The sequence below is a fragment of the Eutrigla gurnardus genome (genome assembly GCF_963514095.1).
Source record: "Eutrigla gurnardus genome assembly, chromosome: 3".
NCBI classification, from domain to species: Eukaryota; Metazoa; Chordata; class Actinopteri; order Perciformes; family Triglidae; genus Eutrigla; species Eutrigla gurnardus.
Window position 1 is genome coordinate 27,298,960 of NC_139917.1, and position 14,863 is coordinate 27,313,822.

At 48.3% G+C, this 14,863-nt stretch overlaps 1 protein-coding gene across 6 annotated transcripts in view; it reads left to right on the forward strand.

Moving 5' to 3' along the window:
* The window catches only part of fat1a (FAT atypical cadherin 1a), a 67,112-nt gene extending 56,357 nt beyond the window's left edge, over nt 1–10,755 (forward strand). For 3 of the 6 annotated variants that reach the window (XM_084006533.1, XM_084006531.1, XM_084006534.1), the window contains 12 exons: nt 607–804; nt 1,431–2,027; nt 2,366–2,588; nt 2,667–2,798; nt 2,894–3,051; nt 3,736–4,204; nt 4,723–4,876; nt 5,205–5,315; nt 5,393–6,036; nt 6,652–6,783; nt 8,228–8,263; nt 9,212–10,755. In XM_084006533.1, the coding sequence (XP_083862659.1) occupies nt 607–804; nt 1,431–2,027; nt 2,366–2,588; nt 2,667–2,798; nt 2,894–3,051; nt 3,736–4,204; nt 4,723–4,876; nt 5,205–5,315; nt 5,393–6,036; nt 6,652–6,783; nt 8,228–8,263; nt 9,212–9,876 (3,519 nt within the window). In that variant the 3' untranslated portion in view covers nt 9,877–10,755. Of the gene's footprint in view, nt 1–606; nt 805–1,430; nt 2,028–2,365; nt 2,589–2,666; nt 2,799–2,893; nt 3,052–3,735; nt 4,205–4,722; nt 4,877–5,204; nt 5,316–5,392; nt 6,037–6,651; nt 6,784–6,993; nt 7,058–8,227; nt 8,264–9,211 lie in introns of all 6 variants that reach the window. The other 3 variants (XM_084006532.1, XM_084006535.1, XR_014596907.1) reach the window with 2 other exon arrangements.
* The last annotated feature ends 4,108 nt before the right edge of the window (nt 10,756–14,863 follow it).

Genomic DNA, 14,863 nt, shown 5'->3' on the forward strand with positions numbered 1-14,863 from the left:
AGGAGGAGGCGCAAACATCGTATGCAGCTCAAGCACTTCAGGATGAAACATTGTTTTTCCTCTGCATAGAAAACACCTGACTGGCTTTATTTGACTGTCTATGGAGGCTTGATCAAAGTGAAGCACCAAATCTGACTCAAACAGAGGAGAGAAGAAAGCAGGAATATCCTGAGTTGTTTCAGAATGGAAGTCAGGACAGAAGGGACAGATCTGAAGGGACACATAATACTTAAATTATAAAACTGACACTTTTTCACTGAGACTCATCAGAAGCCTCGCCAAGGCGTGGACCATCTGTTGGAGAAGCACAGCTGACAAACCAGCACCAGTTTAATAAAAAAAGAAGATAAAGTCATCCGTAACTGAAAGAATGAGGCTATAATCAGTATTTTTATATCAGCAGTGGATGGGATGATGTGCTGTGTGGCTTTCCACATCGGAAAGCTTTATTCCCCCCCAAAATTCAGTTATTTGATGTTTCATACAGTCACGTTTTCTGTGGGTGCAGATCTCCGACGTTGTCAAACATTATAGATCTGAAGAGCATCAGGCGATCCTCCTCCTCTCATCACGAGTATTAAACCCGCCTCTCCTCGCATCCCACAGGAGAATCGACCAAAAGGCACGAGTGTTCTTCAGCTCAGCGTAACCGACCGGGACGCGTCCCACAACGGCCCGCCGTTCACCTTCGCCATCGTGGACGGCAACGAGGGCGAGGCGTTCCACATCGATCCGCGGGGAGCTCTCGTGTCGACGGGGGCGCTCAGCAGGAAAACCAAAGAGCACTACCTACTTCAAGCACAGGTGAGTCACAGCACAGACGCCAAAGCACAGTGGAGAGGGTGTATTGATTTAACCGTCAAAGCCGCGGCAACCCCATCTATTTGTCTTTCCCTCTTTTGCCTTTCTGAAGCTTTTTCTCTTTTACCCCCAAAGCCAATGTTTGGTCTTTCCCGTCTTTTAAATACGTTCCAAACACAGCTTTTCTCATGCAAACAGCTGGGAGAGGCTGAATGAAACAGGCGTGCCATAAAGCTGCTGCATCGGAGTGCATCTCACAGGAGAATCGTAAATCAAAGACGTTTGCTTTGCGTTGGCATGATCACGCGTGTGTGCCGGGTGTTTTGATGTGTCACCTTAGAGGGAAGAAGGGAAAGAAGGAGTGGGCAGATGGGATATGAGATGTAAGTGTGATGTCTTGTTACAGGAGATGCACACTCAGTTTAGTCATTTCTTCTTCGTGCAGAACTGTTTCATCCATGTTAAAATGCACCATGTGTGGATGTTTCATTGGCTTTATTCTGCCGTCCATGCAGCGTGTGGCGATGCCGCTGACTTAGAGATATCAGTGGAAGACCTTGAGTGCCCTCTGCTGTTGGAAACGTGATAAACAGTGCACTTCCTCCCTCCCTCTTCCTCCTGGCCTTCAGGTGTCAGACAGCGGCAAACCTCAGCTCTTCTCCGCCGCCTTCATCAGCGTGCGCATCATCGCCGAGAGCGTCTTCCCTCCCGCCATTCTCCCGCTCGACATCTTCGTGACCACCGCCGAAGACGAGTACCCGGGAGGCGTCCTGGGCAAGATCCACGCCACCGACCAAGACATCTACGACACCCTCAACTACAGCCTGGCGACCGCGTCCTCCTCGTCCTCGGACCAGAGCGCCGCCTTGTTCTCGGTCTCCGCCTCCGACGGGAAAGTGATCGCCCTGCGGCCGCTCGACGTGGGTCACTACTCGCTCAACGTGACGGTGACCGACGGCCGCTTCACCACGGCGGCCGACGTCACCGTGCACATTCGCCAGGCGACCCGCCAGGCTCTGGACAACTCCATCGCGGTGCGCTTCGCAAACATCGCCCCCGAGGAGTTCATCGGCGACTACTGGCGCAACTTCCAGCGCGCTCTGAGGAACATCGCCGGAGTCCGGAGGAGCGAGGTCCAGCTGGTGAGCCTGCAGCCTTCAGAGCAAGGCGACCTGGATGTGCTGCTGGCTCTGGAGAGGTCTGGAAGCCCCTACCAGTCTCAGGAGGTAAGAGCAGCCATGACTCCATGTTGATGCTACCAAACTGTTACTTTGTTATTGGGCTGCTACTGATCACCGCCGGGTATAACAGTACTTTGAAATGATGGATGCTAATACAAAGCTAATATTGTCTATACAACATAATATTGAACAAACAGGAAGACTGATATTTGATTATTCTAGGTCGTATTCAAGTTAAGGTGTATTATTTGAGTTCTTGGAAGAAGCAGTAGCTCTGCTGACCCCCTAGGGGTCCTGGACCCCCTGTTGTAGAACTCTGATTTAGTCGATAATGACATTTTAATGACAGAAAAAGAAAAGGCTGATCCCCATGTTGTCTCCAGGTCGTCTTCCATAAGCTGAACTCGTCCGCGGCCGTGATCGAGGAGATGACGGGGGTCCGGATCGTGCGGGTGGTGCAGAAGCTGTGCGCGGGTCTGGACTGCCCGCTGACCTTCTGCGATGAGGTCATCTCCCTCGACAAGAGGGGCGTGTCCACCTACAGCACGGCCCGCCTCAGCTTCGTCACGCCGCAGCACCTGAGGACGGCGACCTGCCAGTGTGAAGGTGAGCTCTTACTACTTCTACTTTGTGTACATTTACTGCTGGAGACTCCCGTCCTGAGCGAGATGTGTTGGCGTCTAGGTGGCAGGTGTCCCGTGTTGAACAACCTGTGTGACAGCCACCCGTGTCCCGAGGGGATGGAGTGTGTGGCGGACCCCAGAGAGACCACGTACAGCTGTGTGTGTCCAGAGGGCAAGAAGGGCAAATGCTCCGGTAAGATCCCGCCTCTTGATAGTTCTCATCCTCGAGCCGTCTCCGGCTTCTTCTTCTTCTTCATGACGCTGCATGTTCTTCTTACTTCCTGTCAGACGGCCACTCGCTGACGTTCGGCGGCAGCAGCTACGTGAAGTATGTCCTGATGGAGAACGAGAACAAGGAGCTGATGAAACTGTCTCTGAGGCTGAGGACCTTCTCCAGCCACGCGACCGTCATGTACGCCAAGGGCACCGACTACAGCATCCTGGAGGTGTGTGTGTGTGTGTGTGTGTGTGTGTGTGTGTGTGTGTGTGTGTGTTACTCAGCAAGTGCATCTTACTCTGTCAGCGTCTTTCAAACTGAAATGATAACCACGCTTATCATAATTAAGTCGAGATTGACTGTCCGCCTGCATTTTGAGTCTCTATTACTGTTTCCATATCTTAATAAACACCACACTGCCCCGCCCTCCAACCAATCAGCCACGCTGAACGGTTCAAAAAGGCATTTTAAAAGGCCTTTTTCACATGAAGGACGGTGGGAATGTGGTCGTGGGTTGAAAAAAAAAAAAAAAAAGAAATCTCACACACCCAGCTATTTTGGTACTGGGAGGGAAACAGAAACATTCCTTTTCAGTCTGTGTGGTGCAGCAGTCTGCATGCCAGACTCCAGACTCCAACCTGGCTGGCTACAGCACTTACTGTTGGGCATGTAAGGCTTTAATACCTCCCAACTGTCTTCTTGGGTTTCCAGAAGTCATATATAAAGATGCTTTCCTGTAAATCAGGTTTGCTCTTTATCGAGATGCGATTTAATATGATTTCACGGCATCGTAACACAACTGTGATTGATGACGGTGTCAGATTTCTAACTTGCCGATTCGATGAGGATTCACAGTTTTAATGTTGTGTGTTAAAGAAGAGCAGAACCGATGATTCTCTTCTAACTGGTCTAGATCGTGAACGGCCGCCTGCAGTACAAGTTCGACTGCGGCAGCGGGCCCGGCCTCGTGTCGGTCCACAGCGCTCAGGTCAACGACGGCGAGTGGCACACGCTCACGCTGGAGGTGGACGGCAACTACGCCAAGCTGGTGCTGGACCGGGTGCACGCCGCCTCGGGCACGGCGCCCGGCACCCTGCGCACCCTCAACCTGGATAACAGCATCTACTTCGGGGGCCACGTGCGGCAGCTGGCCTCGGCTCGCCACGGACGCAGCCTGCCCGTCACCAACGGGCTCCGCGGCTGCCTGGAGGCGCTGACGCTCAACGGCCTGGAGCTGCCCCTCAACACCAAGGCGCGGCGGGCGCACGCCGTGCTGGAGGACATCGTGGACGTGAGCCCGGGATGCGCACTCGCACTTGCAGAGAGTTGCTCCAGCAACCCCTGCACCAACGGGGGGAGCTGCACCTCGCTGCCGAACGGAGGTGAGATCGGCTTGACCGTTCAGTTGGCCTTCTCCTGCATGCCTGTACATTTTCTCGGTGCTTTGACTTTTAATTGTGCACTAATGTCCTGAGCTGATCATGTGTTTCTGCCTAAAGTGCAACTGAAGAGGTGAACCTGTTCTTTTAAGATGGCCGTCTTTTATCATTAGCTCTGCCAGACCTCTCTGATGTGAGTCTGTTGCCGTGTTAATTTGCTTTTCATGCAAACTCAACACTTCTGCATCTGTTTCACATGAAACACCTGCCAGCGGTTCAGGGGGCAGAATCCCTTTTCACTGTAAAACATCTGCAGAATCAGCTCAAATGAAACAGACAGTGTGGAAAGCACCTCATTGTACTAACGTGAACCATTAGAGGAGAAATAATCAGTCTTTTCTCCCTCGGCCTTTATGCTTGGCTGACCTTTACCTCTTTAATGAGACACCTCTGCCCCAGCAGTTCCTTCTGGACCGTCTTGGATTTGATCATTTACATATGAAAATGTGTGAATTCCACAGGCTACTTCTGTCAGTGTCCCGCCTCTTTCATGGGCACCCACTGTGAGATTGGCATAAGCCCGTGTGCCTCCAACCCCTGCTTGTACGGGGGAACCTGCGTCCCTCGGGCAGACGACTTCTACTGCCAGTGCAGAGGGCAGTACTCCGGACAGAGGTACGAAACCCGCCTGTGTAGAAATAGAAAATGGGAACATCATTGATGCCATGTTGGAAGGATGATTTTGCACAAAGTTAGACAAAGGCAAAATTCTAAATGTATCCTTTTTACTCCTCATTACACTGCTGATATTCAAATGAATACTTACATTTAAAGTTGCATAGTACTTTGATTTTAAACCTCCATTGTCAAGTCTGGAGGAAGCTGCGTTTATGAATTATATCTATTACTTAACATCAGAGTACGTCCTGCAGCAACATAAAATCACGTTCCAGAGAGGAAGTCTTTGTGCATGTTTGTTAAAGTCAGCTTGTTTTGAATGCAGGTGCCAGCTGGGGCCGTACTGCAGAGACAACCCCTGTAAAAACAGCGGCAAGTGCATCGACAGTCTGGACGGTCCGGTGTGTGAGTGTGAAAGCGGTTTCCAGGGCGACAGGTACGTACACCTTTACGTTTCAAGTATCTGCAACTAGACGAGTCCGATCTCTGGCTGAACTCTGACCTGTCGTCCAGGTGCCTGAGCGACGTGGACGAGTGCATCAAGAGCCCCTGCGTCAATGGCGGCCACTGCCAGAACACGTACGGCTCCTACAAGTGCAACTGCTCGCTGGGCTTTAGCGGGCCGGTGTGCGAGCTCCGCGCCGAGGTCCGCAACGAGTTCGTCTCCACCTCCTGGAACATCGGCCTGGAGGAGGTGATCGGCATCGTGGTTTTCGTGTCCAGCATCTTCATCCTGGTCCTCCTCTTCGTCATCATCCGCAAGAAGGCGTGTCGCCGCAAGTCGAAGAGCGGCGGCGACGACAAGCACCTGGGCGGGTCGGGCATGCCCCACTCCTTCCTGCAGAGGCCGTACTTCGACGTCAAACTAAACAAGAACATCTACTCGGACATCCCGCCGCAGGTCCCCGTGAGGCCCATCTCCTACACTCCCAGCATCCCCAGCGACTCCAGGAACAACCTGGACAGGAACTCCTTCGAAGGCTCCGCCATCCCGGAGCACCCGGAGTTCAGCACCTTCAACCCGGACTCCGTGCACGGACACCGCAAGACCGTGGCCGTGTGCAGCGTGGCGCCCAACCTGCCCCCTCCCCCTCCCTCCAACTCCGTCTCGGACAGCGACTCCATCCAGAAGCCCAACTGGGACTACGATTACGACAGTGAGTTAATGACCTGTGTTCCAAAAGACTGGTATTACCACATTTTAAGCATTCGACAGGTATTGTCGTGGTATTCTGGGTAACTGTTTTACGGGAAAGCATGACGTCATTTTTGTGCTAATTAGAGTAAAAATAGAGGCAGTGTTTATTTGGCACATTTGTGGTTCAGTAATTACGAGTTAAACCAAATGATATAGTTCCTACCAGGAAACGTGCAACCAAATTCTGATGTCGGACTGATTTCCAAAGTAAATTTAAAGAAAATTGTGGTTTTACAAATGATAATCAGGGTTTAGCCTCAGGCTAACAGTGCAGTGCATCATTATTACCTCCACCAAGGGCTGTGTTTGTGTGCTGCATGGTCCAAGGAAGACTCCAATACAATTTTCATTTCCATTATTTCTCACCTATAGAAACTCTGGCCATGTGCTCTTCTCGTATTTAATATGATGCTGCATATATGTGTAGAATGACACCAGAAAAACATGTTTTATAATGATTTTCACCTATTTAAATTTAGATTATGGATTTGTTGCACATCTGTAATGAAAGTCAGCCAGAGGACACTTTTTATGTTCTAAAACTAAGCAAACTAAACGTTGCTTTCTCCTCCAGCTAAAGTGGTGGACTTGGACCCGTGTCTGGCCAAGAAGGAGGACAGCGCCTGTCACCCCTACAACACCCGGGGCAGCATGTCCGAGGTCCAGTCCCTCAGCTCCTTCCAGTCGGAGTCCTGCGACGATAACGGTACGCTGAGGGTTGAATCTCTTGCTTTTTATTGTATAACACGTGTATGAGATGTAATTCAGCACTTGTGATGATGCCTGCCAGGTTTTAACTGCATATCTCTCTGATTGTTTTAATGAAACTCTGTTTCTTTGCATGCTCAGTCTGGAACGGTGGCCTCTGAAGTCACATGTTTCTTTTCCCCTCTTTCTTATTGCTGCGGGGCTTCAGCTCCCATATGGATCAAATCAGTCCACAGATCCAGAACAAGGTTTTAAATAGGGGGGTCCAGCCTGTAAGTCCTCAATCACTCCCGGTACAGACGGAAGATATCACAACTGGCTCTGTGTATTCCCCCGGGGTTACAGATAGCTAACACTCAGGCTCACGAGGAGTTTGATGACTTACTCAGAAAGCACGTGTTTCCTTTGAAATCCACTTTGACAACACAGTCTGCATTTTCTCTTTTCATTTACATGCATGCCTTTTTTTTTTTTGTTTGTCTCTTTTGTTTCAAAACGTAGCTGAGAAAGGATGTTTAAAGCCAGCAGTGAGGAAGATATCACACGGGTATACACGCTCTACGTTGTGTTTATTTCCTCCTCATCTCTCCCTTATTGCCCCCGTGTCATCACTGGGATATCACTGCTCATAAGTCATCAAAACCCTTCACAAACCAATCCTAACGTTAATTAAAAACAGACTTTATTGTTTCCTCCAGTTTGTTTTCTAAACGCAACACAATGAAATGTGCTTCTATCCCCGGGGGAACACTCGATTCTTCCATCTGTACTGTCAACGGCACGTAGCATCTCAGTACGTCGTTGTTGTGTTTGCACAAAACGAACAGTCCCAAACCCACCATTGTTGCCCAGCCATGAACCCCCCCCCCCCCAACATTCAGTGTCAACACAAGGACACCAGCAACAAGGACATCCAGCTTGTGTTCACTTCCACCACCATGTGTGTGTTTGTTCTCCCTGATTCTCATCACTTCCACCCACTCGCCCTCCCTCCTGCCTCTCAGCAGCCTCATAGTGACGGTGATCCGCGTGTCAACGCTGCTGTTGACACGCGGAAGGAGAAGGTACTCCTTTATTGCTTCCCACCTCGTTCTGTCCTCGGGGTCGGGAAGTGTCATGTGACCGAGCTGCCGTTGTCTTACACTGACAGAACTAATCCTTTTTTAGATTCGGCTGCTAATTAAAAAAAAATGTGAAAATTAATCAGGCGCAGTCTTGCTAGTCACCTTTCTGATTCCGCACCTCAAGACGTCGGTTTAAGAAAATGGCATAGCTTTTGTCCGGTAATCAACCTGTCATCTCATCATCATTATTGTCTCTCAGTGTTTCATTGCCTTCCATTTGTGTTTCTCAGCCGATTGTTTCTCTCTTCCTCGAGTTTTAATGTGACTTCTTTCTCTCTTTCTCCTCCTCCTCCTCCTCCTCCTTCGCCTCACATAAAGAGTCTTTTTTGGCTCATGATCTCAAGAACCCAAGAGGTGACGTTTTTCTACAATCTTTGTGTTGCCTGGTGTTTGGTTGGTGTTCCCCTCGATCCCGCCCCCTAACCACTAACCCTTAACGAGCTTAACGAGGAGGGTTAAACCTGCTCCGTGAGGCCCAGCTGGGTGTCACTGAGGGCTTTCTGCACCGGTGGCCTCTGAAGGTGCCCTGTAGGATTATGTATCACCCCTGAAACAGTCCCACGCATGGCTTTGATGCTGGGACATTAAAGAAAATGTTAATCCGTTGGTTAAAATGTTGGTCGGTAACTAACTACTTCACTGACGGGATGGGAGGCGCTGTGTGTGTCTGTTTGCTGCAGCATTTACACTATTTTCAACAGTTGAAATCTGAACGTTTACTCTATGATAAAGACGTGTATTTGTAAATATGATTTATCTGGTTAAGTGGTGGAGGGAAGGCAAAGCAAGGCAGCTTCATTTATAGATATTTAATAAGTAAGGCAAGGTGAAAAGGAAGGGTCCAAACAATCCACTGGATATACGTTAAAGACACCTTATAAAATAAAATAAAAGGTTAAAACATTTGTAAAGTGCACTTCACAAGAATATTTCACAGGAAGGAAGACCAAAAGAGGGAATTCTGCTTTACAATTGCTCTAAAACTAGTTAAAAACGAACATGTATTTGTGGGATACAACACAATATAACACACAATATAACACACAAATAACAGACAGAAACAGGTGTTGATACGTTTTGTGATTTTACCGTCTGTGAATGTGTCTGCAGTCTCCTGAAAAGCTGCTCTCACAGTGTTTTTAAGTGTTGACTCATCGTGTTGGTGTGACGTGTTTCTGTTGCATGAGTTTTTTTGTGTGTTTTTTTAACCTTAACATGATTGTGAATAGCTTTATAGCAGTGTGTGAGCAGCAGAATACTAATGAGTGCGTCTGTGCTGTGGGCTCTTCCATCCTCCAACAGGATATCACTGGGACACATCTGATTGGATGCCAAGTGTTCAACTTCCTGGAATCCAGGAGTTTCCACAGTATGAGGTTGTGGAGTCGCCCGCCCCTCTGTACAGCGACCCGAGCGCCATCGACACCGACTACTATCCCGGCGGCTTCGACATCGAGAGCGACTTCCCTCCGCCGCCGGAGGACTTCCACGCCAACGACGACCTGCCGCCGCCGCCGCTGCCGGAGTACGGCGACACGCTGCGGCCCTCGGGCCGAGATTTTGAGCCGTCTGCGGCCGGTCCGGGGGGCCAGGCCGGGGTCCGCCAGCGCCCGGCCCTGCCTCAGCTCTACAGCCTTAACCAGTACCTGCCACAGCACTCCTACCCCGGCGACGGGGGCGACGCCGAGGGCCCCACGTCCACCTCGGGCGCCACCACCCCGGCTTCCACCATGGGCACCGGCGGCTACAGAGGGGGCTACCCTTTAGGTTGTAGTCGGGACTTTGACTCCTCAGCGCTGGACAACATGTCCTTGTCTCTGTACACATCCACAGCCTCCTGCTCGGACATGTCGGCGTGCTGCGAGGAGTCCGAGGCCATGATCAGCGACTACGAGAGCGGCGACGAGGGCCAACTGGAGCGGCTGGCCATCCCGGCGCTCGACTCCCAGCAGCACACTGAAGTCTGACACTGGATCCAAACAAAAGTGCCTGAACCCACAGCTCCACCTTCTGTTAACCCCTCACACCACACCCACACACACACACACACACACACACACACACACACACACATGAATGAGTGTAAACACAGGGGTTGTTGAGACTGGTTGTGAAGATCTCATGAAGCTAGAAGAAAGACTGTAGCATCCTAACATCTGCTCGGTCCAGCTCCTGATCCATCGCTTTAGGCCGCCGTCGGCACCACAGGAAGAGGATTGGCCGGTGGGTCGACCTTTCAACTTGCAACATGAAAAGCATCATGAGTTTAAAAAAAAAACAAAAAAAGATGATTCACAACAGTAATTTTCTTTCTCTAAATACAAACCAAGCAAAATGTTTTTATACAAGTCCTCATTTTCAATGTAAATTTAAATGTACAGTTTTGATTTCAAAGTTTACTAGGTTTTGTAGATATTCTATGCTTTTATTTTCAAAAAAAAAAAAAAGAGTTAAATGGTGTGACATTATCAGCCTTACTGTGCTTACGTTCACAAAAAAAAGGAAACGTTAAAAAAGAGAGAAGAAAAGAGCGTGGCGTTTCTGAACACAGTGTACTCGTAAAGTTTATCGTCTCCCGCTCATTTCAAAAAGGGTCTTCAATGAACGACTGCATATTCTTGTTGTTTTTTATTTGTTTGTTTGTACATTTTGACTTTGGAACCTCTTTATTTTTCCACCAAGAAAATGGGACCCAATATATTTATAGTGCAGAGTTATCCATGGACACATGACTTTTTCAGGTGTCTGTGTGTGTGTGAGCAATGCTATGGTCTTGTTAAGGTTTTTATTGAATACTGCCACAAGCTCACGCTTTCCTACTGGCAATAAATTATTCATAAAAAATATCCCGGCTGTCCGCGTGCAATCATTTAACGGCCTTGAGTGAACCAAGCAGCTGTAATAAGTGATCTGATTACAATACGTTTGTGCCGTAGCGAGTATTGTTTTTCAAATAATTAACCCATCAGTTTAGTTTCGTTGTTGAAAAAAATTTATTGAAGACAAAACCATTAACCGTCTAAAATAAACCTTTAAGTTTCAGCGAGGCGGCGCCCTCCGTGTCTGAAAAGCAAAGCCACAACTGGAAGTGCCTTAGACTTGCATTCTGTCAAATGACCAGCAGGGGGCGAATCCTCTGCTTGTAAAAAAAAAGTTTGATCATAAGTTGATTTTTTAAATCATTTAAACCATTTTTAAGTTTAAGCTGCTTTTTTTAGTTTTCACAGCCGGAGAATATGTGAGGCTGAATCTGTCGACGACGTGTCGAATGTTGTGATTTGATGGAATATTGCAGAAATAAAATACATGGGGTCTTAATTTTGATTGTTTCCGCTCTGTGTTGACATCATTAAGCTTGAATGAAGCTTTGGGACGAGCTGATAGCAGAGTACATTCAGTGATTTCAGACTCAGAACAGATTAAATGAATACAGACACGATATGCACCATAATAATAAAGCAAAAGCAGGATTATAGACACGTTTTGTAAATGTCTTATTGTAAAGAACAAAAGCAGAAATCCCACGCCACCTCTTCTTTGACACATCTACACAGGTGCGTCCCGTTTCTCTTGACGGCCCGTGTTTCTCCACGGTGATTGGAGTTCACCTGTGGTGAATTGAGTTGATTAGGACACTGTCTATATAAGGACTCCCAGCTGACATGAACATCAGAGACCGAACCATGAGCTGCAAGGAAAGGCCTGCAGAGGCTCAGTGTGAAACCTGATCTTCTGGTCTGAAGGAATCAGGCTTTAACAACAATTCAGCCATCGTTGATTTTGTTATTCACACGTTGTCCTAATGTGACAAGTCAAAAATGTCCGATACTTTGCCAGCAGTGGAGCACGGCGGTGGCAGGTTGGGTTTGAGGGGAAAAGCCAAGTAAAGTCATATTGGTCATGTCGGGTCCAGATCACACAGACTGACCCCCAAGCAGGTGGGCGAGATCATTATTTTTGGGGTGATACTCTGAATGCACCGAGTTAATGCTGGCAGCAGCTTCAGCTGTGTCTAATGGCGATAGCATCATGAACTCTGAGGCCGCCGTGCAGTCTGGCAGCTCCGTGTCGCCTCCTCCTCGACTCCCGCGGCTGCTCGTATCAATAAAACCCCGGTTGTGTGTCTCACACTAACATGATCGCTTCCTCCGGGGCCTGCTGCATCCCCGCACAGTCTGAGCTCTGTGTTTGGGCCCCTGCTGCACTTCCTCCTGGGCTCGGCAGTGGAAGCTGACCTTTTGACCTCTCGCTGGCTGACGCATCTCTCCTCGGCCTCCAAACGCTCCTTAAAATATACAGTGAAACACTTCTAATGAGACGGAGGAGTTTCTGGGGAGCGAGTCCTCGATGCTTAACGGCACTCTGAGGATTTATTCGGAGAGTGTTCGGGTTGCCATGTTGTGACAAAAGCATGTGTGCGTTTCTTTTTTCATCGGGAAGATCTCTCCAATGAGATGATCGCACTACAATCACATCGATCTCACACACACACACACTTCAGCAGCAGACCTGATGGATTACACACATGCTCAGTTAACAATAAGCCTTTAAGCTGCAGTTGCACATCTAAGTCATTAATAAAGTGTCATTGATTTCTCCATCTGTTCTAATCTGTCGAGCGTGCCGCGTTACAATAATGTGAAAGAAATATTGGAAAATTCACTTCCTCATGTGGGACCAGTTGCCAGGCAACCAACAGACACTCACAGTAAGCAACTGTTCCGGGCTAAGACATGAGCACTGACAACTGTGTTTGTTGTGATATTGAAGTTTCACGGAGCTGTAACTTCAATAGTGGTTCGGCTAGCGTAGCCCTATGCTAGCTCTCCAGAGAGTTGCAATGACTGATGGGTAATCTGAGCCTTTTTTGCTCCCTACGGTTTAGAAAACTCTGTGCAGCTCTAGTCCGACACATAAAACAGTGAGTTGTGTTTTTGTACAAAATAAATAACTATTATTTATTATTATATTTCTCTCTGGTTGTATAGAAGTCTTTGAGAAAATGGTCCTACTTCTCTCTGCTGGCCACCAGGGGGCGACTCCTCTCTGGTTGTATAGAAGTCTATGAGAAAATGGTCCTACTTCTCTCTGCTGGCCACCAGGGGGCGACTCCTCTCTGGTTGTATAGAAGTCTATGAGAAAATGGTCCTACTTCTCTCTGCTGGACACCAGGGGGCACCTCCTCTCTGGTTGTATAGAAGTCTATGAGAAAATGGTCCTACTTCTCTCTTGATGTATTATCACAGTAAACATTGTAAACATGAGTTTATGGTCTCAATCCAGCATGATGTTCATTTAGTACATTATGGTCCAGTTAGAGTCCAACAGACCAGAAAGCAGGGGATGCTTTAGGGGGCGGGGCTTACCTGCTGATTGACAGGATCAATCCTTCACTCTTCCACAACATGCTCATAACGTATTGGCCAAAAACAAAGCTAAGGTCATGCATCCTTCTCTAAGGCCTCATTAGAACGTGGTGCCAAGGTCAAAGGTCACGCTGGTTTAACGCCTCTCCCGTTTCTCCCGCTGCACGTTGGTCAGAAACATGTTTCACACGTGGAGTGAAAGCCAAACTCAGCCGTTGTTGGCATTCCAATCACTTTGCAGCCACTCATGTGCTGCTTCATCTCATGCTCGGCGGATCCAATTAACTCTGGAAAATGCACCAGATGTTCTTCCATTAAATAAATTAAGATTTTCATACCTCTTAATGCATTATTCATGCTATGGAATTACGAATGCAGCACTGTGGGGGGGAATGTTCTGCTTCACGGGCTGTGGGATTAGCTTTCACTTTGGGAGGCTGGGAGGCTGTAATACCGCCTGGAAACCACATGATGGCAGCACACGACCGCTCATAGGAGCCGGAGGACGGACGTTTCCAAGAGCCCAACCCAGCGGAGCGGCCCAATGAGACACGAGGGGCCTCATGAAATGATTTCACTCAGTGGATCCTTCCGGATGGAGACACGCCAATCAGCCAGAAACGCTGATTCATGGTTCAGCTGGTATGAAAACAGTGATTACACGATTTAAGATCAATCTTCACCCACGCTGGTCTGTCTGTCTGTCTGTCTGTCTGTCTGTCTGTCTGTCTCTCTGTCTGTCTGACTGTCTGTCTGTCTCTCTGTCTGTCTTCTGTCTGTCTGTCTCTCTGTCTGTCTGACTGTATGTCTGTCTCTCTGTCTGTCGTCTGTCTCTCTGTCGTCTGTCTCTCTGTCTGTCTGTCTGTCTGTCTGTCTGTCCGTCTCTCTGTCTGTCTGTCTTTCTGTCTGTCCTCTGTCTGTCTGTCTCTCTGTCTGTCTGACTGTCTGTCTCTCTGTCTGTCTGTCTGTCCGTCTGTCTTTCTGTCTCTCTGTCTGTCTGTCTTTCTGTCTGTCCTCTGTCTGTCTGTCTGTCTCTCTGTCTGTCTGACTGTCTGTCGTCTTCTGTCTGTCTGTCTGTCCTCTGTCTGTCTGTCTGTCCTCTGTCTCTCTGTCTTTCTGTCTGTCCTCTGTCTGTCTGTCTGTCTGCCAAACAGCTACATTTATTAAATGAAAAAATACTTCCATATACCTTTTTTCGTACTTTTTAAAAATGTTTTCATGCCACTCACGTAACTCTCAAAACTTTGTCTTGCAAAGTGTTAAAGTAGTCGGTGTGATCCAGAGTTTTTGACAGCCTGATTAAGTTTTGCATGTCTCGAAATTATGATCTGCTGTTTGCACAGAATGTGTGCACAAAGGCTGTTTAGAAATGCAAGTTGAGTTCCTCCCGACAAAATGCAAATATGAAGTCAAATCAAAAGGAAGTGTTTGAAAAGCGGAGCTGCTGGAAGCGTGGAGGGTGATTAATGAGACCGTCTTTGTTTAAACGTGTCTATACACAGTCTGGAGAGGAGAATCTGCCCAGTCATTCATGAGAATAACAGACACAGATACGTCTGACGGACACAAAGAGAGTCGGAGCTGATAT